The sequence below is a fragment of the Odontomachus brunneus genome, unplaced genomic scaffold (genome assembly GCF_010583005.1).
Source record: "Odontomachus brunneus isolate Ranch 3 - 2012 unplaced genomic scaffold, Obru_v1 Obru_scaffold_065, whole genome shotgun sequence".
NCBI lineage: Eukaryota > Metazoa > Arthropoda > Insecta > Hymenoptera > Formicidae > Odontomachus > Odontomachus brunneus.
In genome coordinates, this window is record NW_022639515.1 from 419,405 (window position 1) to 442,715 (window position 23,311).

Here is a 23,311-nt window from a genome sequence, read left to right on the forward strand (position 1 = left end):
ATATATATATATATATATATATATATATATATATATATATACATGCATATCTTTCTCTCTACCTCTCTCTTTCGACAAACGGGTCAATTCTAACTTTCGCGTATATGAACCTATTTGCGAGCGAGTGGTCGATCGCCACGGGAAAACACGGCAGACACGTTATATAACACAAATAAAAGAATTACAAGTAAACTGGCGCAGCAGAAAACTAAATCCGAGGTGAACTAAAACGAGGTGAACGAGCCGAGAGAGTGAGAGAGAAAAACAGACATTTAATCACGAAGAATTCGTATCGGCGCACGAAACGTTTGCTGATTCGCCAACATTTAATACAATATCGACAATGCGCATTTTTTCAACCGTATATCTTCAATAATCTGTGATATCACGATAAGATGTAGATACAGATTTTTAACTTAACGCAAACAGTCAGCGATCGTTGGGCCGATTTTTTCTGTTTTCTTTTCTTCACTTGCAACGACGCATGATACTCAAGAACAATCTCATAACTATCATGTTTTGTTCTTGCCGTCTCATTCCCTTTCTCTCTTCCCCTAAAGGTTTTCGCCAAATTCGTATAACGCGTTTCTCGTTTAACATATGTATCTAATCACGGATCCGCCAGTCTCCAATCGCGAGGAGAATCGCGGAGATCGGCGATCACTCACCTCGAAGAGTAGTACCGACCCTACTACTACAGGAAACGTAAGCATTCGTCTCCGATGGAAATGAATGAGTTACTCCAGAGTGTGCGAGCTGCAATCCATTCTGCTGAATGTGTCAAATATGAGAACGCGATCTGCAAGAGAAACAACACGTCGAGCGTCGTTCGTCGCGCACTGTCGGACACCTACTGCTGTCACACCGTGGCGGCGGGGTCGGGCCACGTGGGCTTTCACCCAAGTCGCGGGGCCCGCGGTCGCGTCGCGAACAGGTCGTGTAAGAGACAGTTCCCCGCACACTCGGACTGTAACGCTCGCGCGTTCGCTGGCGACTCGCGAACACCGCGAAGCAGTCGCGACGGCAGCGATTGCGCGCGTGACAATCGCCTCTCGCGCGGACGAGCGGGCGCGAAAGAACGAATCGAAACGTCGTGCACTGTGAAGGCCGTGACACGAATCGCGCGTGACGTTAGCGGCGAATAAAAATAGGCTTCGCGTCTAAAGTACGACGGGCGCGATGCGAGTCCTCCACGAGACTTCGGCGACACTAGACTACACGCGGCATCTGGCGTTGCCACTCGCAATCCCGTCACATTCGCGCGTTGCTCCGTCGGTAACTCAGATGTGGTACGAAATCCCTCTTATCTCGTGTAAGCTTTTTTCGTCTTCAAGACGATGAAGCCGCGAGATAAACGAGAGATAAAATCGTGTTTGCATCGTCTAGCGAGACTGCAATCATGTTGCTTTAACTAAAGATAATATAGACAAGTACATGTGCACACTTGTTAAATTGAACAAGATGAAGGCAGGGAATCGTTCGCGCAGCAAATTAAGAATGCTATGAACGTTTGGTGTCTCACCTCGAAACCCTGCGCGCCCATTAATGTAGATGATATTGCAATGTACAAACAGCAACGTCATGCCATTACTATTGGCGCTATGAAACGACTCTCCGAACGGCCAGAGCGCACTCATAGCGTCAAAAAGTGTTCTTCGAACGCAGCTTAAGGTTTCTAGGTACTCGCGGCGATTGCCATCTTGATTAATGACGTCAGAAGCGAAGAAACAATGTTCAGAATTCTTGCAAAATGCGTCTAAATAAAATATTATGTCTATAAAATGACATCTGAAATCGACTGAGCATATTTTTGAAATATTCCGACAACTTTCCTGTCATTCTAACAATCAATAAGTACAAATTAACGTGACAAAATTATGAGGAAAGGTAGGTTAAAAAGAAAGGTTGCATGTCGCGTTAATTTTACGATTATTTATTGATTGCTAGAACAAAAAGAAAATGTTTTGAATATTTTACAAATATGCTCAATCGATTATAAGGATCAATGTATCCTTTTATTTTAGCGTATTTCGCAAGAAGTTTGGATATGCGTTTTCTCGCTTAATTAATCGAAAGTTCCGCGATGAAGAACCAGAAGCCTTAATGCACAGCAAAAGCGATGACACCTTTTACTCGTTATCAGTAGAATGGGTACTCTTTATAGTCTCAATCAAATTCAACAACTGAGTACGCTTGTATTGTACCATTTCTGGAATCGCCCTAAAGTCGCAGTCACTTATCTTAGACGTCCTCAGAATATGTCTGGAGATCACATCTGTCAGACATAAGATATGCAGGCCACAGTCGTGGCCATTCGTTTGATAAGGTGATATCATTTCATTGTATCTCCTTCTTGGCTTACCAAGGAAATATTTGATCAGGTTCATTGTGAAATCAAACGCGATGAAACTGTTGATGAAAGTGCTAGATGAATCATAATGGTAACACATCTGATCAGTGCGAGAATACACCAGTAGGCTCCAGTGTGTGCCACCTGGTGATACCAAGCTGTCGCAATTATTCAGAGGGAAGAATACAAAGCTGTAGTTCTTTGCGTCCACGGTGTCAAGAAACGTGCCGTAATTCGTGGGGTTCTCCATTCTCAGCAACTGAGTCAATGGAGGATTCATAAATAATAGCTGAATGTTACCATCCTTCTGATACTGTTGAGTCAGGTACTCATAGTAAAACCCAATGACAGCATCATTCAGCCAATGAGTTCCCTTCAGCAAGTTCACGTCTGATAATCTCAGCAGACTGTCATGATAACTCAACACAACTTGATCTTCCTCCTCCTCAGCGTGTGCCATCATGAGCTTTGAAGTTAGTCCAACGATATTGACATAATATAGAGATCGGAATCGACCTGAGGTCTAATCGTGAATCTGCATCTGAAGAAAGCAATACGGTTATAAAAGTTAGTAAAGAATACTCTCGCGCTGAATATTCATAATAAAGGGATTCATACAACTATTGAGATGAGCAAACGCAATAGGAAACGAAGGGAACAAATATCTTCTTCGTTCTCTTACAGGCGTAGGTTTATTTTGGAAACCAGTATCTCTTATTCCTCTTCCTGGCTTTCTAATTTGTTATTTTTCTATACATATAATGCATAGAAAAACGTATAGAAAGAATAAAAAGCAAGTGCGTTTTCTCTTTCTCACTTACGAAGTGTCAACGGCGTTTCGGGTGCATTCCCACTTAGCGCGTCACGCACGCGTCATCCGTCGCGTCACAAGTTAAACCAATCAAATCGTTCCATTTTTTTCGTTGTAAAGTTACGCAATAAAATGGGATGATTTGATTGGTTTAACTCGTGACGCGACGGACGACGCGACGCATGATAAGTGGGAACTCACCCTTAAGCAGAAAGCACACACTCTTGCATAAAACACACGCATAAGAAAGTTGATCAATCAAAGTCCTTCATTTTCATCGTGGCAATAGAAATGAGAACTCTGATTGGTCAATTTTCTTATGCATTGTGCGTATGCCTTTATGTAAGGGTGTGTGCAGAGAGAAACCTGAAAGCGGCCACGCCATACGTTTTGGCCGACACCGATTTTCATGCTGTTTGATGCGCCATCTGCACCCATTTTTTGGTGAAACCACGCCCATTTTCAAACGCTACCGGTAAAGTATCGATTTGTTGTGTGTCCATTCTATGCCCATTTTCTGGCGATCGTGTCCGTGTTAAGCACATAATTGCGTGATTGAAAATATGGACTGTCCATGTTCTTGGCGCATCGAATAGCGTGAAAATTGGTGTCGACCAAAACATATGGCGTGGCTGCTCTCAGGTTTCTCTCTGACAATCTAGTTTAGGTTCGGAAACACACTGTGTGCACACTACTGGACGATAGCTGTTGGAGTGAGCGAAATATAAGAGTGAGATAAAAAGAGAGGGAGAGTACTCGAGTGACGTTTCCGAATGCAGCCTAAAGCCCGTATCAGACTACGGATTAAGATTGAGATTAAATTGAAAATTGGCCAATCAGAGCAAAATTCACTAAACATGAGCTTAGTGAATTTTGCTCTGATTGACTAAATTTCAATTCAATCTCAATCTTAATCTATAGTCTGATACGGGCTTTAGTATAGACATCTGTGGTGGCTGATTATCAATGCGCGCGCCATCGATGTTCTCTGACAACTCTTGGAACTTCGTAGCAACATACATGCGTTATTGTGGTCGGTAAATCTTACAGAATCTGTAAGGTCGGTTGCATAATAGACAGTGATGCAGCTATGGCTGCTTCCTTGATTAGAACGTGTACAGAATTCAGGTGATTATTTCTTTTTCTTGACAAGACTCGCGATAATCAACACCACATTTCAACATCCGCTTCGTAATACATCTGTGTCGATATGATAACATTACGAGCAACTGTAAGATTACTTTTATGCGAAATAAACATAACCTGTGCTTCGCAGTGTTAAACAATAATTGCTATCTTTTCATTAAATAAAGTTCTGAACATGTATAATTAATTGAATTAATTGAATAATATTTTAATTGAATAATATTTTTAATAATTGAATTGATTTAATTAAATTACCTAAGTCTAGATTGACAAAGAATGCATTTTCTGTGAGAATTTTGTGTTATAATTTACAGCTCACTGAAGCAACCACTCTATGATATTGTTAAAAGTAAAAATGTAAGGAAATATATCTCGCAGGGTTTATTTCTAACATGTGTTCAATGTCAATGTTACCACACAACACCACAATACTTTAAGAAACATAAGGTAAAGATTAAATTCTCTTTGGCTTTTCTGTGTATAAACATTATTAATTTATAAATAAATATTACACAAAGATACTGCATTTATCTATTTTAGGAGAATGTAGCAAATATAAAAAAGAAAATATTACCAGTAGTGGATATTTGGAATGAAATGACAGTACAAGAATTATCAAACTCAACTAAAAGGGACATAAATGACGTCATTGAAGCAATTTATCTGTCTGACTCATTTAATCATTACGAACAAGATACTGCTATAGTAGATAAAAAGGTACTGCAAAACACTGTACGAAAACTTGGGGTAAAATTTAAAATAATAACCAGACCAGATAAAGAGGACATGGATACGAAGGATCATGATGTCACCAAGCGGTAACATGCTAATAAAATTAATAAGACTAACCAATCGTGACAAAAATGTGTGTGGCAGATCTTATTCTTACTTTATTGACCAGGCCTCCACCAGATAAATCTGTCTTGGTAAAGCGTCATCCAGTGGTGACGATTATGGGTCATGTCGATCATGGCAAGACAACCTTACTAGATACATTACGTAACACATCTGTTGTAGACACAGAATTTGGTGGTATCACTCAACATATTGGAGCCTTCAATGGTATGTAATATGATCTTTTCAAACATTTTCAGTTTCATCAACTGTTGAATCTGTTGCGCGAATATTCTCAACGAATTTTCGCTCTTAAGGCTCCTAGTCCCTCAATACAACCATCTTGATTCATGAAGACAGAAGCGAGAAAACACGTTGGAAATTCTCACAAAATACATTGAAAAAAAATTATATGTTCACAACATAACACTTGCAATCGCTCGAACAGACACGCAAAATAATTCAAACACTTTTCTTTTATTCTGACAATCGATAAGTAACCGCAAAATTAATGTGACAAAATCATGAGAGAAAATAGATTAAAGAGGAAGGTCATATGTCAACTTTATTATACGGCTATTTATTGACTGTCAAGAGGAAAGAATAGTTTCCGGGATAATTTACAATTATATTTAAATGGTCAAAAATGTTCCTTCATACAAATATCTTTTTGTTTGAAAGTAACACGCAAAAATTTTAGACCTGCATTTTCTCACTTCTTACATCATTAATCCGAAGTTTCGCGGCAGTACCTAAGAGGTATTACACTGATTAGGAGACACCCTCCAATAATCGACACTCGTCACAACACTCATCGGTTTTCAACACTCTTGCTCGGATTTTATCAAATACTAATGTATAGAAAAATTTATTATTTATTTATTCACTTTTTTTAATCCCTATGCACTTTAATATTTGATCATATTCGTGCAAGAGTACCGACTACTCGACGTTTTCCATATTCTGTTATCTATTTTGTTCGACAGTAACGTTGAAAACGGGAGAGAGAGTCACGTTTCTGGACACCCCTGGTCACGCTGCGTTTAACGTGATGCGAATGAGGGGTGCACAGGTGACAGACATCGTTGTATTAGTAGTCGCGGCGGACGACGGTGTGATGGAACAAACAGTAGAGAGTATAAATATGGCAAAGTCCGCGAATGTCCCGATCATTGTGGCGATTAATAAGATCGATAAATCCAACGCTAACATCGTACGTAAAATTCGATGAATACTGTACCGTGAAAAGTGGAGCACACAATGACTCTGGGAATATATATTTCAGGCGAGGACGGAAAATATGCTGTCGCAATTGGGCATTCATGTGGAGGCATTAGGTGGGGATATTCAAAGCGTTCATATATCAGCATTACACGGGACCAACGTGAACACCTTGACTGAGGCTATAGCGTTACAAGCCGAGCTGATCGGACTGAAGGGTGATCCGACGGGTTTGGTCGAAGCCGTCGTGATCGAATGTTCGACCGAACTTTACCGCGGCAAGTTGTCGACGATTTTAATTCAGCGCGGTACTCTGAGGAAGGGTGCATGTCTTGGCAAGTGTTTCGCATGTTTTCGAAAAAAACGCAAACATATGTTACAGGAGGAAAATGCTCATAAGAACTAATATAATATTTACTTAATAGTGTGTGGGCGAACATGGGCTAAGGTAAGATCCATATTTGATCATTCCGGGAACCCAGTCACAGAGGCTAAACTATCCGAAGCAGTGCAAATAATGGGTTGGAAGGATTTACCTTCTGCCGGAGAGGTGATATTAGAAGTCGAGAATGAGAAGAAAGCGCGCATGGTGACACGCTATAGAGAGATGGAACAAGCTAAGCTCTTGGCGCAAGAGCATCAAATTGCGGCGGAGAAGAAGCACGAAAAATACTTGATAGTAAATTCTTTTGGATACGATCTAATAGTACATTACTGTCACGTTATTTGTCTCGTCTTATTCGATGTTTCGTCCGGTTTTAGGAGTATAAGAAGCATTTGGAATTTAGAAGATCAAACAAAAAATATTTCAAGATATCACTGCCAATTACTAAAGATGAGACGAACAATGAGCTGCCTAAACTTAACGTTATCATAAAGGGCGACGTTGCCGGCTCCGTGGAAGCTATATTAGACGTTCTCAACACTTACGGGAGCGACGACAAATGTCAGTTAAACGTTGTTCATTACGACGTTGGACCAGTCATAGAAACAGATTTACATATAGCAGAAACGTTCGGTGGTAAGACGATACATCGCGATACCGAATGACCGGTGTGTTATCTCTTCAATGAATTTCATCATGAAATATTTATAGCCGTTATATATCACTTTAACGTGGGTATAATGAAGAATTTGCAAGAGGAAGCCGAGAAGAAACAATTATCAGTCCGCGCATACAACGTAATCTACAAGCTCGTCGATGACATCAAGAAGGAAATAAATAATAGGCTGCCGCTGGTCGATGTCGAGAAAGTGATAGGTATGTTCATACGAGGGAGAGGAAGAGAGCGGAGAGAGTGACGTAAATTTATTTTGGCCGTCCATTGTTTTGCAGGTGAAGCGAATGTATTGCAAGAGTTCGAGATCACAGAAAAAAAGAAGAAACTTAAAGTCGCAGGTTGCCGATGCGTCAAAGGCAATCTCAAGAAAACCGCGATGTACCGTTTGATGCGTGGAGAGGAGACCATCTACACCGGTAAGACACAACGTTCAACTGACAATCCCGAGACGCGACGAATAACACGACATATATTTCAGGAAAATTGACGTCGATGAGGCATATGAAGAATGAAACAAATACGATCAAGACCAATATAGAATGTGGCTTGAAGCTCGATGATGATACGATATCCTACAAACCTGGAGACGTTCTGATTTGTTATCAGATAATCCAGGAGCCGCAACAGACTGACTGGGATCCCGGATTCTAGAGCTAAATCAAGTAAAACCGCGCGATATACCCTAGCCGTCGTTCTTCAGTCCACATAAGGTTATAGACTGTGGTATACAGAAAAAAAACGTAAGCAGCAAGACCTGAGCGATAAACGAATCGAACAATTGCAGTCAAGTTTTTAATGTAACAATCTTACGTTCTCATTAATTTTCTAGAGTGCGATTCACCAACTCGTTTATCGCTGAAGTCTTTTCTGTATGCCATCCGCTTAATATAGATGCCGTCAAATTAAGTACAAATTCATTTATTATTGCTCGAGAGTTGTAATCTTCTTTTTACATTGGTCAGTTTCGTAATTTCGTTTCATGGAGGGATCATATCCGTCAATGAAAATCGTGAAGACAGATAAACTATAGCGTAGTACCATTACAATCCGTCAGAAACTTCGATAATGATCTTGCCTTTTTTGCGTGCTTATATCAAATGGAATGGAATTCTGCACGGAATTCTTTTAACATTTTTTTTTCTTTCCTTCTCTTTTTACGTGATCCGCATAAAATGACATAATGAGAGGCGCGTGAAGTCAAAATTTAAAACCTAATCTGCGGTGGCCTTAATTTCATTGCCTATAAGATCATTTTTTTCCAAATTCTCATTAAAATTTCGCCTATTCTTTCCGACTCAACGAACGTGTAAAATTGGTTTAGGATATGCAGAATCACACGGACGACATTAGGACGCATAAGTCTCGCGAAATCGTCGCTGAAGATGCTGATATGCTGAGAGAACGCCGCGCTTCTTCTTCTGCAGGCGGCACGGAGTCGTCGTTTCCTGGCAATCGCCGGCTGCGATGATCTTCGTGTCCAACGGCTCGACAGCAACGTCGTCGTCTGGATGTATGAAGAACGCGATGGAGTGACGTCCACGACCACAGTGTTCCGGCATGACCACGCGATGTCTCAACGCTGGCAACTGTCCGTTGGTCCAATGTGCAAGAAGCTCGCCTGTATTCACCAGTATGGCGCCCGGAAGATGGCCCACTCTACCCCATCGTTCTCCGTGCAGAGTCTGTATTTCGAGACCACCTTCGCAGTCCTGAAAACGTTTGATTGTGTAATTTACACAAATCTGTATATATGCTATACATACGTATAATACAGTCTAGATTTTTTTTACTGACTTGTCGTCTGGTCTCCCTTAATCGCGGCGCACGGCATGTAAATGCTATGCGTACGACTAATTTTATTTTAGATGCTTAATAGTATATTATCTTTCAGCATACTTAATACCCCTCCTTTCTCAGAAATATTTTCAAGTTTTATTCGATAGCAGTGGTGCCGCTTATCGCGAAGCGATTGTACGTCGCATTGCACAAACGAATGGGACGTGCCCGAGATATCTGCAGTTCCGACAGAATTATGCAGATACGTCCGCGGAATTTACGACGCTCAGCAGACTGTGTACATAGAGCGTACTTTCTCGAAAAAACGACTGGTGCAATCGCAACGCAAGCTCGACGACGGCGTCACGGCCGTACCGGACACTGATTTTCATGCGCACGATGTAATACCGCAATCTGCATACCTGCGCCAACAAAGTGAAAGTGCCATAGTCGCAGTGGGCGCCGCATCGGGTCAGTCCTTGTACCGGTGCACTCAATGGTGGATAATAGAGGAGACGCAGAGTGGACTCGTTGCCAGAGCCGAGTATGTGCGCGTGCTTCGACAACAGGAAGTCGTAGGACTGTTCCAAGCCCACGGATAGAGCCTGCAACATACGTCAATATTTTCAATATTTTACTGTGGCCATCATTTCAATATTAGATTATTTTTAATGCGCAGATTTTAACGCCGAAGGTTATCTCGTCCAAAGAGCGAAGCTGCTCCTATGTGGAAACATCAAACGCGAGGGAATAGATAAGACGATAACTATGAAGGATAAATATTCAAAGAGGAACAAATAAATAACGAGATAAATCCCGATTCGGAAGAATCGGTCATGTAAACGTGGACAAGTCAAAGTCGAATATGATACGATGGCTATTAGACAAAAATTATTACGGCAACATGGCATAATGAATATATAAGTCAGGAGTGGAGATTATCTTCTTTCATAAATCGAGAACACAAATGGTTTTTTCGTTGAAATTCGACCACGAAAGAACAGATAAGATGATAACAACACAGAAAAAGCTTTCAAGAAAAAATAAAATAATAGACATTCCGGAGGATAAATTGTAGTCATCTTTCAACAAGATATAAAGCGACAATAAAATGTAATAAGACTACAAACGATAATAATATTGAACCAATAAAACATTATTACCGCAAGAAGCATGGTAGCCAACTGCTTAAAATCGCGTTCCAACTCATCCACCGCCGATTGAAAGCCTTGCACTTCCTTTTCCGGCAGATTTCCTTTGCATCCGGTGACGTTGAACGCGTGCCTCAGCTCCATCTCGTCCGAAAATCTAATCGGAGATGCCAGAAAGAAAGGATTAATTTTAAGTAAAGAGTAAACGACATTAAGAATTCGCACTCGAGAGGCGATACACATTTTTTAAAAAGTACACATCCGTGGCACTGAAACAACTATCTGCAATGCAGACGTTACTTCTGTTTAATCACTTGTGCTGCATAAGCCATATACCGCACTCAGTTTTACGTGATTGTGTTCACAACAGATAATTTAAATTAATCATTCCGAGCAATACGAGCGACGTGTTTTAATTAAGCTTTCACAACGATCAATTTTCCTTGGAGTATCCTCAATGCACTCGCGATTGTACTCGTGCAAGGCGCGAGAGAGAGAACAATGTAGTGTCGTTGCTTCTCGTGCCATTATCGAGTTACAGATCATAGCTGAAGTTAATAGAGGAGAACGTCCAGCAAATTGAATCGCGGCGAATCGCGAGAACAATTTGAAGATGCAATTTTCTAACTTACTTCTCCGTGCCTGGCTTAATGTAGCCGTGATTATCCGGCGAAGCACGCTCGTATTTCGCTCGCGTTTCGTCCGGCAGCTCGCAGAATGCGTCTAAGGCTCTGTAAGCTGCCTTCATCTGCAAATATACAAAAAAAAAAATCGGAGTTACAACGCACGTAGCGAAGCGAGACACGTGAAATTCACTTTCTGTTTCTCACTTCGTCTTCTCATTGTGAAATCCAAAGCAAAAGGAAAACGACACAAACGCGTATATATCTCTGTACTCTCGCCGACAAGAAAATCCCGCCGTCAATGAGAATTATTGTCGTCGTAGAACGAAGCTTATCTATCTCTCGGCGGCAATCTTTCTGGATCACCTTTCTGGATTTCAAATCGAGACTTTCGCGTTACCATTTTTAACAATTACACGGCGGCGTATCCGGATCATTCCGGTAATATTCAGAAATGTACGATTTTGCGCGTATCACATACAAGACACTTTCAGTTGATAACTTTCGTGCATCAATCGAGAATCGGTTGCGAATCCCGTACGGGGAAAAAAAGACGAGTCGACCAAGGTTTCGCGCTCAGTTCCATCGTCATGCATGTTTCTCTCTTCCTTGTCGCAATTGTGCAAACAAATAGTTTTGAATAATCGACTGGGGAACAATATTTGCCGGAGCAATTAGAAGAGTCTCTTCGCTTTCCGTGTGGATAATTTTGTCTCTGCGCTTGAGTCTCTTCGAACAATTAGACGGAAGACGAGCGGTTGTTAGTAAAATTTATTCTGATGAAAATTTATATATTCTATATGCAGAAAATATTATAGTTTTTTTATATCAATTTTTTTCAATTTTACTATGTTCCTAATAGTGCAGAAATAAATTGTCAGTAAGATCAGTAAGATGAAATGAAAGAATACTAAATTACTGTAAAGTATATAATATTTAAAATTAAAATTTTTTATTACAAAATTCTCTCCGTGAGAGAATATTATAGTTTTTTTTTTCATATCAATACTTTTCAATTTTACTATGTTTTTTCTAATAAGAATGCAGGAATAGATTATCAATAAGATCTATCTTGCTAAGAAATACAATAAATTTCTAAAAGAATAGCAAATTTTTTAATAACACATTTCAGTTTCTAAAATATAAATATGGAATGAAAGAATAGTCAATTTTATTAAATGTCAATCTATTTCTCGGTCACAGGATTCTAGTAAGGATTATTTACTATTAAGTCGCGTCGTCATGTATCGAAATCACCCAAACGAAAGGCCACGTCTCATTTTATAACGATAAACGGTTGCTTAAGCTTTGCCGCGCCTGAAGAAAGCTGTCAACATCCTGAGACGAGTTTGAAGTTTACCATAATGTCCCGATAATTTAGACTTGTTAAAATATGATTAAATATATAAATAGATAATTAATGTTTAAGAGATACCTCCCCCCTCTGTCATTTTTTCGATAATAAACATACACGTGTGTCGCGCTGCGCGGGGATAATCGCGTAAGATTTCACGTAACACGCACCCACCACGTTCTCGCGATACATGCGTTCACAAATTCTCGAATTGCAGATAATTTTACGAAAGGCCACGGCGGAAGGGGAGAACAATGAATCACACGCGCTGACGGACGTGTGTCGTTTCATATGTCGCGTGATACCGACACACGGCGGTGACGGCGGCGAGTTCTCTTACTCATGCGGGTGAAGCTCTATGGAGATTATCAGTATGATGATGTACTATTGCAGTATGCTTTATCGATGGCGTAATATCGCATACACGCTTCCGTTATGTAATGCCACGGCGAAAAAACGTCGCGAAGGAAAAAAAACCTGCGAACGAGTGAGCGAACAATCGCTCCCGATTCCGCCGGATAATCGCATCGTTGTAGTGCGCGAACGGACATCTGTCTATATGTGTGCGCTTATCTCATTTTAATACTGGAAAGCAATACGTGGAACAAAGTGCATTTCTGTCATGTGTGACACGCGGTGCCTCCCGGCGGTGCCGCTCCTTCGGCATATTCCGCCACGTATCGTTGCGTCGCGTGTCTCTCTTTGACGAGGTTCGCGGTCTACTAATCGCGAATCACGGCTCTCGCAGTCCCTTGAACGTTGTCGAAGACAATGCCTGATCCCGTGATTCTTTGAAGAATCAGTATGAATTATTGTGACCTTTGTAGTCAAAATTGTGGAGTATATCGGAATGTGAACGTAGAAAACGTTGAAATTATTATATAAGATCCGTTTAATTCAAATTTGTTTCATTTTTAATTTAATATGTTTTGTGATGTTCGATTGTGTTTAACTTTTATGTGTCTCAAAAGAGTCTTCTCCGAGTTTTATTGAGTTTCAAGCTCACCGTGATATCCTGGTAACTAGATAATTTATTGTAAAAGAACACTTGTCTGTGAAATAGATAATTATTGGCTCTCTTGATAATTAGTGACTCTCTAAGATGAGTCACCGAATTTTTAAGACTTGCCTCTTAATCGATTCAGAGTCGATTACACGTAAGTATTCGATCGGATATCATTTTTTTTACACTTGAAGCTTCTTTTTTTAATCCTTAACGCACGGCGCTTCTTGGCACCTAATACACGAGCTGAAACTTCGTGTATGGCCCACTCGAGGTTAGATAAAAAAAATACGATTTTGTTACACATCGTCATTCCACACATACTGAAACACACCACTTATACGTTTCGATGTCTTTTCACTCAAGAAACAGTTCAAGAACAGTTGAACGAAGAGCATCGGCAGAATAGAACAGGCATGCTAAATTTGATGACCTCCTCTGGAATTATTCTGCGCGTTTATCTCGCGATAAGCAATTATTTGCACTTTAATTAACCTTCTGGTTTACGCTGACTAATGTCCAACGGCAGAATTAAGATATCGCGACTTCATTAGCAATTTTTAAGTGTCCTTGAGAAATCGTCTTATCTCTTTCTCTCTCTTTCTGAGCATACAGATGGCACGTTCGTGCGTTTCGCGCTTTCCGGCGCGTGCAGAAATAATATTCTCACGTTCTTACATGGCAGTGTTACTCGACGACGTACGTTTCAAGTTGTCACAGATCGTGAGTTGTGCGAGTGGATTATCGCGCGAAACTGCAATATACGTCGTCGCCGATATCACCCGCAAATTTCCGATAGTGCGCGCTCGAATGCCGGCAAGGCCGGCGCCGTCGCGCAATACATACAGTCTTTATTGCGAGCCCTTGAAAACTCGCCTGTTCTTTACGCGCAACTTGCGAATATCGAATCACTCCTAAATAATGATGATAAAGAGCGCGATTTACACTGAGAATTACACCGAGAATTACACGATCAACATAGAAAATTTTGCTACAAGCTTAGTTTATAATAGGCGTACTATAATATATACTATAATGACTACACAAACGCGCGCGTTTCTCCTTTTAACGGGGAATCATTAATTAATCATTATTAATTGGTCGTTTCGTGACTAGAATATAAATTCCTCTATGACATAAATGGAGTTCACATAGCTATTATTTGAGCACACAGCGTTTTTATCGCATTTTCAAACACATATTAACTAACTATTCGTTCACTGTCAGTGAACCACTTTTACTGTCAATTGTACCATTGTAGTAATAACACAATGAATGATACACGCAATTTTTCGCGACGAAATCTTCGTCTTTCAAGGCAATTTCGCGTGCAACTCTCCTGAGTGCGAAGTGACTCGCTGCAGATAAGAAAAAAAAAACGTTTTACAGCCAGAATTCGCAACTTGACATTTCATATATCAATAACGTAGATACGTCATATGAGTTACCCGGCTTACTTCAACTGACGCTTTTCGAGTTATTCGTCATGATAGCGAGTTGCGACAGTCGCATGATCGTTTCTGCGGGCGATAGAAATCGGCAAGACCGCCAACACCGGCGCCTGATCAATCAAAGGAAGCCTCGCGACTTAATCGTTTTGCAAGCGCGTCTCTCCCTCGATGCTCTTGCTCTCCTCTCTCTCACACACACATACACACACTCTCTCTCTCTGTCTCTTCCTCTCCTTCCCTTCTTCTGCCATTCTCTCCTCTCCTATCTCATACCTTGCACTCCGGAATGCCATGGTTGACGAGCAAGGCCAATCCTTTCTCGGACAGCGCCCTTAGCAGTTTCGAGGCCACCTGCTTCACGACTCCCTTCTGAGGGCATATCTCCGTACCTGCAATCGCAAGAAAACGTATGAGTGAACAGAAAAACTGTAACGTTCTCGCTCAGTTTTTTGAGGTTTCTCACGCGAGGTAGGAGCGACCGTGTGGACTTTCGCGTTTCGCGCGAATTCTCGGCTCGGAGGGGGTCGGTACTTGGCGGAGACAACGCCGATTTCTACCTGTCGCCGCAGTTTAACTTGTCTTTCTAATACCTCATGATTTAAATTTCGCGGGCGACGACAGCCGAGAAATCGCAAGTCTGTTCGCGAAATAGCGTTGGACGTTGTTCGGGATTGAGTTTCTCGGAGCGCGACGCGCGATCGATTTCGCCGATGATCGATCGGTTCTTTCGCTGAATGAGCCAAGTTCATTGACACCGAGACTGACATGCGGTATATGAGCGATAGACCGCGATAGTGAAGCAAAACGATCAAACTGACAGACAGGTTCTCTCCAACCCAACCATGATCCCTCCGTCAGCCACTGTAAGCGACGTCTGCACACGAACGCGTGCGGATATAATAAACCCTCCTGTATGCGCGGCTCGTATGTTTCACGGTTGTACACACGACTGTATCGCATTCGTAACTCGTTATTCCTCGCGTTTGAAAGGCAGGGGAAAATAAAACGACACGAGAGCCCCACGAAGAAGAGGATGGCCGTGGAATTCGCGATCTGCCTTGCCCGCTACTACGATGCTCTCTGAAGTACAATCAGTGTATTCATCGCTGAGATGCTATACTTGTAACTAATGGTTCAGTTATAAGTATAACGCTGTAGCAATCAGTAGAGAATCACACTAAAAGAATCAGTTAATAGTGCCTAGTTAACAGCGACTGTTCCTTATTATTGATACAGTTTGCAAACACAGTGTCATTGCACGCAAATCGTACAAAAGCTATTAATTCCATCGCCACCTACGCAGAAAGTTGCACAGCACACAATAGATTTATGTACTACAAATTTTGCCTTGAAATCTCACTTCCACCACTGTGGTAGTCAAAATCAGTGAGATATAAAATACAAATGTTTTCGCTGAAAATCAACAAATATTCACTGGTTATCAGTGAAATGCTTCTTTTACTGATTCATCTCAAGAGAGCGCATAACGCATATGGATACACGCTGAAACATGTCGCTTTTCCTGGAGTCGCTTCTTGATTATTTCTTCTTCTCTTTGCATGCCACGAGCGAGTGGAGACACGGGAGTGGGCACAAGACGTCAGATTATTGTTAGAACTGTCGAAATACGAAACACTAATCTCCCCCTCGTGTATTCTCGAGAAACTGTCCGCGGTGTTTCTCGAGGCGAAATTAGTGTGAGGAACGTCGTTAGCGACGGACACGGACCCGCGTCACGTTATCTGCGTCGTTGCTTCGGGTAGCGAAAATCGAAAAAGGTTAACGACGAGCCTTGAGTCGCCGGCGCGAGGTCATGATTCTCGAGAAAGCTATCGTCCCCGCGAGCCTACGTGTCGTAACGAGATCCGTCCGTGAACGACACGAGGAGAAATAACGAATGTACGTGCGTACATACGTACGCGCGTATCGCGCTGACGATTATTATACGAGCATTTTCTGTCTTTCTTTCTCTCTCTCTCTGTCTCTTTCTCTCTCTCTCTCTCTCTTCGCCATCCCGCTGTCCGCTCGATTAACTTTTGTTCCCGGTTATATCGCGCCTTATATAACGTACCGTGAAAATCACCTTTCGAGCTCTCGTCTCGCGGCCCCTCCATCGAGGTGAGCACTGCTTCGTAATGATTCATGGCTGGATTTTTTCGTGACTGACTAATTCGCGATTGAAAAAGGTAGCGAACGATGTATCATCATCGATTTTTCGATTTTTTTTCAAACAACCGCGCGAAGGTGTTATGTTGAAACGATGAAAATATCAGCGCGGCGTTCACTACCAGCATTCACCGTTTACTTGGTAACTCTCCCTATGTATGTGTGAGATGGCAAAACATTTTTAATCTATGTTCACTTTATCAAAATTATGTTTATTGTATACGATTACATAGGTGTAAGTTCTCCCTAAATAACTTTGATAACGAGAACGTATTAAGAGAGCAACTTATCTTTTCAGACTACAAAAACAATATTCGAAAATATATGTAAAGAGAACTACTGAGTGTTATAATCTGTCGAGCCAGAATTTTTATTTTCAATTAAATTTTTTTTTAATAAAATAAGACAGAAGCATTTTTCAAAAAACAAAAAATTTTAATTTCTTCTTAAAATGAGACAAAAACTTCAATTGTTTGAGAATAAAAATTCTGACTCGAGAGACTATAACTGCAATTCTATTTTACAAGAAAATTTTTCATGTTTTTATTGGACTATTGTACAAACATAAATCATGCAAACGAGAGAGTTGTGCAAGAGAGTTGCACGTAATGGATGCTGTGACATCATTTTCGCACAAAAATAATTATAAATTATGTTTTAATGCAAATATTGTACTTATCTGCATATATAATGTTCAAACATATTTCTTTAAATAAATTTCCGAACTTGTTGCTCTTTTGGCCTGAAAAAATAACCTGTTCGCTTAAAAGAACGGCCAGCGACATTTCGTATGTGTGGAGCGCGTCGTGCGTCGACTCCGATCATTATCGTCATCGAGGAGGAGGAAGGGAGAGAAATATATCGGTGCAGTGCAATTCAATAAATTCCCCAATACGCTCCTCGCGCGCCGACGTCAACGGGACGTAAGCGTATGTTCTTTCCGCTTTGTTCGGCGCTATTTCGGCAACGGTCGCGACGTAATCACCACGACAAAGTCAAAAGCGAGAGAAGGGCCGGCTTTCGTTTCGTCGGCCGTCCTCGCGGCATACATCGGCAACGGGCGTCTCGCCAAAATTGCCTCGTGAGAAAAAAGACCACGACGATGACAGAAAGAGAGAAATAGAGAGGAAGGGGGGAAAGAGAGATGGTCGGCTTCACGCCGACAAAGTCGTATTAATAACGCGAAACTATAAAGGGTCGTCTACAATGCGGCCGCAGTCTTTACGTCTTGAAGTCGTAGCACTCTAGTCTGTGAATCGATCATACATCTACTTCCTTCGTGCAAACTCGTGGAAAATGAAAATCTTCACCGTACTCATCGACGAAACTTTTCATTTTTCACGAATTTACACGAAAAAAACAGATACATGACCGATTCACAGATTAGCGTTGCTCTGAAAGAAAATTTTTGCTAATTTAACAAAACAGCAGTACCCGCATCAAATAATTCGTTGATGTGGAACAGCAAATGATCCAGTCGTGGTGGGAACGAATGATTTGTTACTTTCAATTTGTTGCTCTAAGCAATTCTTCTAATGGAAGACATAATTAATCTGACCCACACAGATGAGAACAAATATACGTTTGTTAAAGTGGCAAATAATGAGAAGTGATTTGCAACGGTAATTGTTCGATCTATCTCCCGAACGATCATCCACCAGCAAACTTGCTTTTATTCTGACAACCGAAGGACTTTACTCAGTGCACGACTTTAAAACGCAACTGCATTGTAGACGACCCTTTAGAGAGACGCCGATCTTTAATAATAGACTCAGTATACCTAATCTCGCGATCGCGAGCCGCGACGGCCTGTTGGCGATGCCTGAATCTTGATTGATGATGTGTACACGTCTTCGTTTCTCTGCTTCCCTTACACTCGACGAGGCGTTCTCGAAACCTTCGGCCGAGCGAGACGGAAATCGCTTGCGCGACACGTGGCCGAGAACGCATGCAGAACACGGCATCATCGCGCGTACGAATTATTCATAACCTTAGGCGGTTATTTCCGACACGATAAATGATTTCTGTTATTTACAAGCATGTTTCGCCAATATTAATATTATCATCATCAAGTGATATACGTCGCGCGCCTGTCACCGCGGAAAATTGATCTACTTGCTCCCCGAGATATCGATCTGCCCGCCAACCACCGGATATCGGCTCGCGTCTCTTTGTTTTGACGGCGAAGTGACACTTGTCACCTCGTCCAGAAAGACAAAACGCGCGAGATAATCGTCGTTAATGCGCCGGATCATCGTGTACGACGATAATTACGCACTTCGTGACGGCCACGCGACGTAAGATCGTCGAGGAAACTTGATTCAACTTGAAAGTGCGAGAGCTGATACGCCAGACGGCTAAAAATATGCCTGAAAACGTGCGTCTCGGCGGGTGTGCGTTACCGAGGGTTAACGACACGCAGGGCCAACGGTTGACGCCGACGACGGTGAAACGCAGTTTTGCGCACGCCGACGGAAATCGTTTCATTCCCCTTTCCCTCTTGTTTCTTTCTGTTTTTCGTGGCAGTGCTGCGCGTACGTATCGTCGGCAGATACGCAGATACGCGACAACGCATCATCGTGGTTAACGGCTGTGTCCGGCCGCGGTTAAAGATGCGGAACAGTTTCTAGGGTGCGTGTACAAAGAAAATATTCACTAGTTTCTCTCCTGGTAGCGCGACAACGGACTCACCGATACTTTCGCCCGGTGTATAACGATTGAATATACCGTTACCGGACGTCGACTCCAAAGGTGCGCGAAATGTAATCTGCCAACGGGTACGACATCACGCACACTCGCCGGCGCTACACACCTCTGTGCCGTCTATATCAGCTGGTGCGGACGGTGTCCGAGTGTTGCGGTTGTTATTTGGATAAGGAACACCGGGAAGTTTTCGACTAACGAGCGCAGAGAGCCTCTCTCTGCTTTCTCCTCATGTCCATTGGAGTCGCGTCCAAAGTTGGACTTCGTGTTGATAACGTGATTTCCTAGAAATAACGCCGTCGCGAGAACACAACGCATGATGTCTGTGATACTGATTATTGCTTTTCCTCCTACTCTTTATCTCTATATATTTTCCTTATCCTAAATGGTCGCGACAGGATGTCTCTATCTATGATGTTACGACATCGCGATTAGTTGTCGCGATTACACGGTACACGTACGACTTCGCGCAAGAGGAATTGATAAACCTGTAAAATTTACATAAATGTGACCGACTCTCTCTCCTACGCGAGCTCGAGAAGATCGCGGGAAAACCGCGTTTCGTGAAAATTTTCTACGTGGAAGTCACGTGTGTGCCGCGAACCGCATCGACTTATCTGCATACACGAGAAGAGGAGATTTCTTGATACGCACGAGCGCGATAAAAAGGCATCTCTCGATGCGATCTCGATAACTCTTCCACTCATTTATTATTAATGGGACAATAATCCCTTTGATATTACGGGAAGCACAAGAAAAGATAAGCACAAAAGTACAAAGAAATGAAATTCAGTAAAGACAAGAGGAAAAAAAGAAAAATCTTCAAAATAATTAACAAAAAATTGATAAACCTTTCTTTCCGGGTGAGGTATTTCGAGCACTTGAATCTCACGGGTTTCAACTTGGCGAGGATCAATTATTCATTCAAGGTGCAAACTCCATCGGGTTCTTGCCATTTATTCGATTAATATTCGCCATTTCTTGCAGGTGCAAGAAAAAGCCACCAACAATAGGAGGTCGCGCGTGGCTTATCAATTCCGAGCAACGGCATGATACTAACGGTACTTTCAGCTATGCATTTGCGTCATCGAGCATAATCGTCACTAGTTTTCGCAATTTTTGCCTATCTCTTCTATCTGTTTTTACCACTCGCCTCGCTCGTGTCGCGATTTTATAAGCCGAGTGAAAAATAATAAAAGAAACTTCGCATGTCTGCAGTTCGCTATCCCCGAACAAATCGGAGTTTGATCTCTCACGCGCAGAAACAAGGCGTGACCGGGATTACTTCGTTATCGCGATCTGTCGCTAAAGGAGATTTAAATCCCAGCAGAGATTTTTCAAACACTGTAAATCCTATCGACACACTAAAAGAAAGAAATATTTATAAGAAATAGCAAATATTTACTCGGATACACTGATAATACATTTACTTGCATTAAAATATATTTCAAACTAGAAAATATGTATTTTCTTAAAAGTTTAAGAAAACCTTAGCTACTCAAAAGCAAGTGTTTATTCTATTTAAACAAAAGAATTTAGATTTGAGTAAATATAAGAGTTCCCACGAAAGAAATTTATTATTTTTTAGATATTTTTTTCTCTCAGTGCATATATATTTGCACATTTATTTCTCTCAGCGCTATCACTATTCATCTGGCGAACCACAGATCTGTGGCATCCGCCACAGATTATTCGATATATTCGTTTGTTGTTTATGTAATAATGTGAAACAGACCTAATTTGTTTACATGGACATAGAATAAGATATTATTGCCGTCACACATACACGTGACGTCGGTTTCTCATGAAAATCGATGCGTCACATATATGTGTGTGTTTATATGTGTGACGTGAGTGGTAGCGTGTTAATATAATGAATAAGATGATTTTAATAGATTTTCTATCCGATTTTCGTGATCTTCGGAGTTTCTTAGAACGCTAAATTAGATCACGAACGGAGCGTGAATGCTTGCTCTGCGTTCAAGACTCGCGCCTTATTTATTCGTGTTTGCTTCATTAACATTTTAAATTATGAGACGTTCGCGTTCTCACAGATATCTCCGAGTTCGTCTCACGTTTAACGCGCGCGCACGCACACACACGCACATACACAACGTGCATTCGCGTGACATCCAGGCATCGAAAAACCGTCACAACGAAGTTCACACGTTGGGCCCGCGATTTCGCAACTACCATCGCGTGCACTCCGCGTCCTCGTTGTCTCCGGTTTCTACTTACCGCGACTACTGCCGCGCTCGTCGTCGTGAATTCCACGAGCATCGGATTGCCCGTCTGTCCGTCTGCTTGCTTGTCTCATCAAAATTTCGCGATCCAGCTGGTCTGGTCATTAGCCCGGCGCGTGATGGAGTGACGCGGACTATGATCATATGCGGATAGACGGATGAAGAGGAAGAGATGGAAAAGAGAGCGGAAATCGCGCGCAAGATACTCCGATATTAGATCCTCTGCAATGTGACACATACGACCGGTAGCGCACGGAATAAAATAAAATAAACGATAAATTCGACTGTTACCTTTGCACAAAAACACGGGAAATTAATAAATAATTCTCGAGATTTAATGAGGCCGTTTCGAGGACTTTTTCACGGATGAAAAACGAATCAATGTCCCGAGACGCGGTGCTGGAGAACAAGCGAGCATATAAAATAACACAATATGAATAAAAAGCTGAACTCGATTATTCTGAAGCAAAAAATACGCGAAATTAATAACACGCGACCAGATTTAATGATTGAACTTGAGAAGGACCTTCCAAGATTATTCAGACCGTTTCGAGAGGATATTGTCAGAAAGTTCCGAGTCGAAAACGAGTTAACGTCCCGGGACACGATTTTGAAGAGTAAACGGGAGGCGTATGAAATGAACTAAACTAAAAGGAACGTAAACTCAATTAATGTTCCAAGTGAATGCATGCGAATAAATGACGAATATCGAAATTCATACAGTAAGTTTAATTGCCGTTTGGGAAGGGTCTCCGAAGACCATTCAAGTCGCTCGGAGGATTTCTTCATAGATCCGAAATGGATCACTGTCGCGAGGCACAGTCCCGGAGAGCGAACGCACGCGAAAGGCATCGGGGAAGAAACGCGCGAGAACAAGATCGCGACTAAGCTGAATCCAAGTGCAGCACGATTTTCTCTCACGCACCTCGATGCAACGAGCCATTATTCTTCGCTCGCGACGGGCGCTTAAATCATTATCTAACACTATCGGGGCACTAAAGGCGCACGAGATATTTTATTAGCCGTGACGTGTGACGCGTGCACGCCGCCGTGTTACATGCTATTTAAGCCACGTGCAAACTCGAGCGCTAAGCCGATACGATTGCATGCGCGCGTTCTAGTTTACGCGATAAACAACGTTCGCTATGCAGCTTTCCTCGTGAACGCGACAAAGCTCGCGTGCACATTCTTTGGATATCATCAAATAAAAAAAAAGGTATCAAAAAAACAAAGGAAGAAGAGAAAGGGGGGGGGGAGAAAGAGAGAGAATATGCCGCTCCGGCGATGATCTTGTGAGTGAAATGATACACGAGCTGTCCGGAAATGTTTCGTTAGAAAAACATGAGAAGTACTCCGCCGACTAAAGAGTTCTACGAGGGTGGTCTGAAAAGTTTCCGACCTAACAAAGATACAAGTCA

The 23,311-nt window shown here is 41.9% G+C and overlaps 4 protein-coding genes across 10 annotated transcripts in view; 1 reads left to right on the forward strand and 3 right to left on the reverse strand.

The window, feature by feature from the left end:
- The window catches only part of LOC116846501, a 15,584-nt gene extending 14,408 nt beyond the window's left edge, over positions 1-1,176 (reverse strand). For 2 of the 4 annotated variants that reach the window (XM_032820424.1, XM_032820427.1), the window contains exon 1: positions 669-1,172. The gene's annotated coding sequence lies outside the window, so the exon portion shown is untranslated. Of the gene's footprint in view, positions 1-668 lie in introns of all 4 variants that reach the window. The other 2 variants (XM_032820428.1, XM_032820426.1) reach the window with 2 other exon arrangements.
- Positions 1,177-1,917: 741 nt separating this feature from the next.
- Positions 1,918-3,218, reverse strand: LOC116846503 (sentrin-specific protease 8-like). Of its 2 annotated transcripts, none has more exons than XM_032820430.1 (2): positions 3,033-3,218; positions 1,918-2,891 (listed from the first exon to the last, which is right to left on the reverse strand). In XM_032820430.1, exon 2 carries the CDS (start codon positions 2,811-2,813, stop codon positions 2,130-2,132), a length of 684 nt encoding a protein of 227 aa, XP_032676321.1. In that variant the 5' UTR covers positions 2,814-2,891; positions 3,033-3,218; the 3' UTR covers positions 1,918-2,129. The 2 variants fall into 2 exon arrangements, with proteins under 2 accessions (XP_032676321.1, XP_032676320.1); XM_032820429.1 differs by having other exon boundaries at positions 2,969-3,218.
- An 894-nt stretch (positions 3,219-4,112) lies between these two features.
- On the forward strand, positions 4,113-9,216 carry LOC116846553 (translation initiation factor IF-2, mitochondrial). 3 transcript variants are annotated; one of them, XR_004378515.1, is made up of 12 exons: positions 4,113-4,289; positions 4,622-4,754; positions 4,848-5,125; positions 5,209-5,369; positions 6,128-6,354; positions 6,427-6,697; positions 6,788-7,041; positions 7,125-7,383; positions 7,459-7,623; positions 7,699-7,839; positions 7,902-8,163; positions 8,745-9,216. XR_004378515.1 is itself a non-coding variant. In XM_032820534.1 (12 exons), the coding sequence occupies exons 1-11, from the start codon at positions 4,252-4,254 to the stop codon at positions 8,072-8,074; spliced, it is 2,100 nt and encodes a 699-aa protein (XP_032676425.1). In that variant the 5' UTR covers positions 4,113-4,251; the 3' UTR covers positions 8,075-8,085; positions 8,745-9,216. The 3 variants fall into 3 exon arrangements, 1 of the variants encoding a protein (XP_032676425.1); XR_004378516.1 differs by having other exon boundaries at positions 7,902-8,133; XM_032820534.1 differs by having other exon boundaries at positions 7,902-8,085.
- Positions 8,326-23,311, reverse strand: part of LOC116846556 (UPF0676 protein C1494.01) — a 20,562-nt gene continuing 5,576 nt past the window's right edge. Inside the window, exons 2-6 of the mRNA XM_032820538.1 lie at positions 15,055-15,170; positions 10,983-11,098; positions 10,363-10,507; positions 9,622-9,804; positions 8,326-9,132 (exon numbers count right to left, since the gene is read on the reverse strand). Of these exons, the coding sequence (XP_032676429.1) occupies positions 8,770-9,132; positions 9,622-9,804; positions 10,363-10,507; positions 10,983-11,098; positions 15,055-15,170 (923 nt within the window). The 3' untranslated portion in view covers positions 8,326-8,769. The remainder of the gene's footprint in view (positions 9,133-9,621; positions 9,805-10,362; positions 10,508-10,982; positions 11,099-15,054; positions 15,171-23,311) is intronic.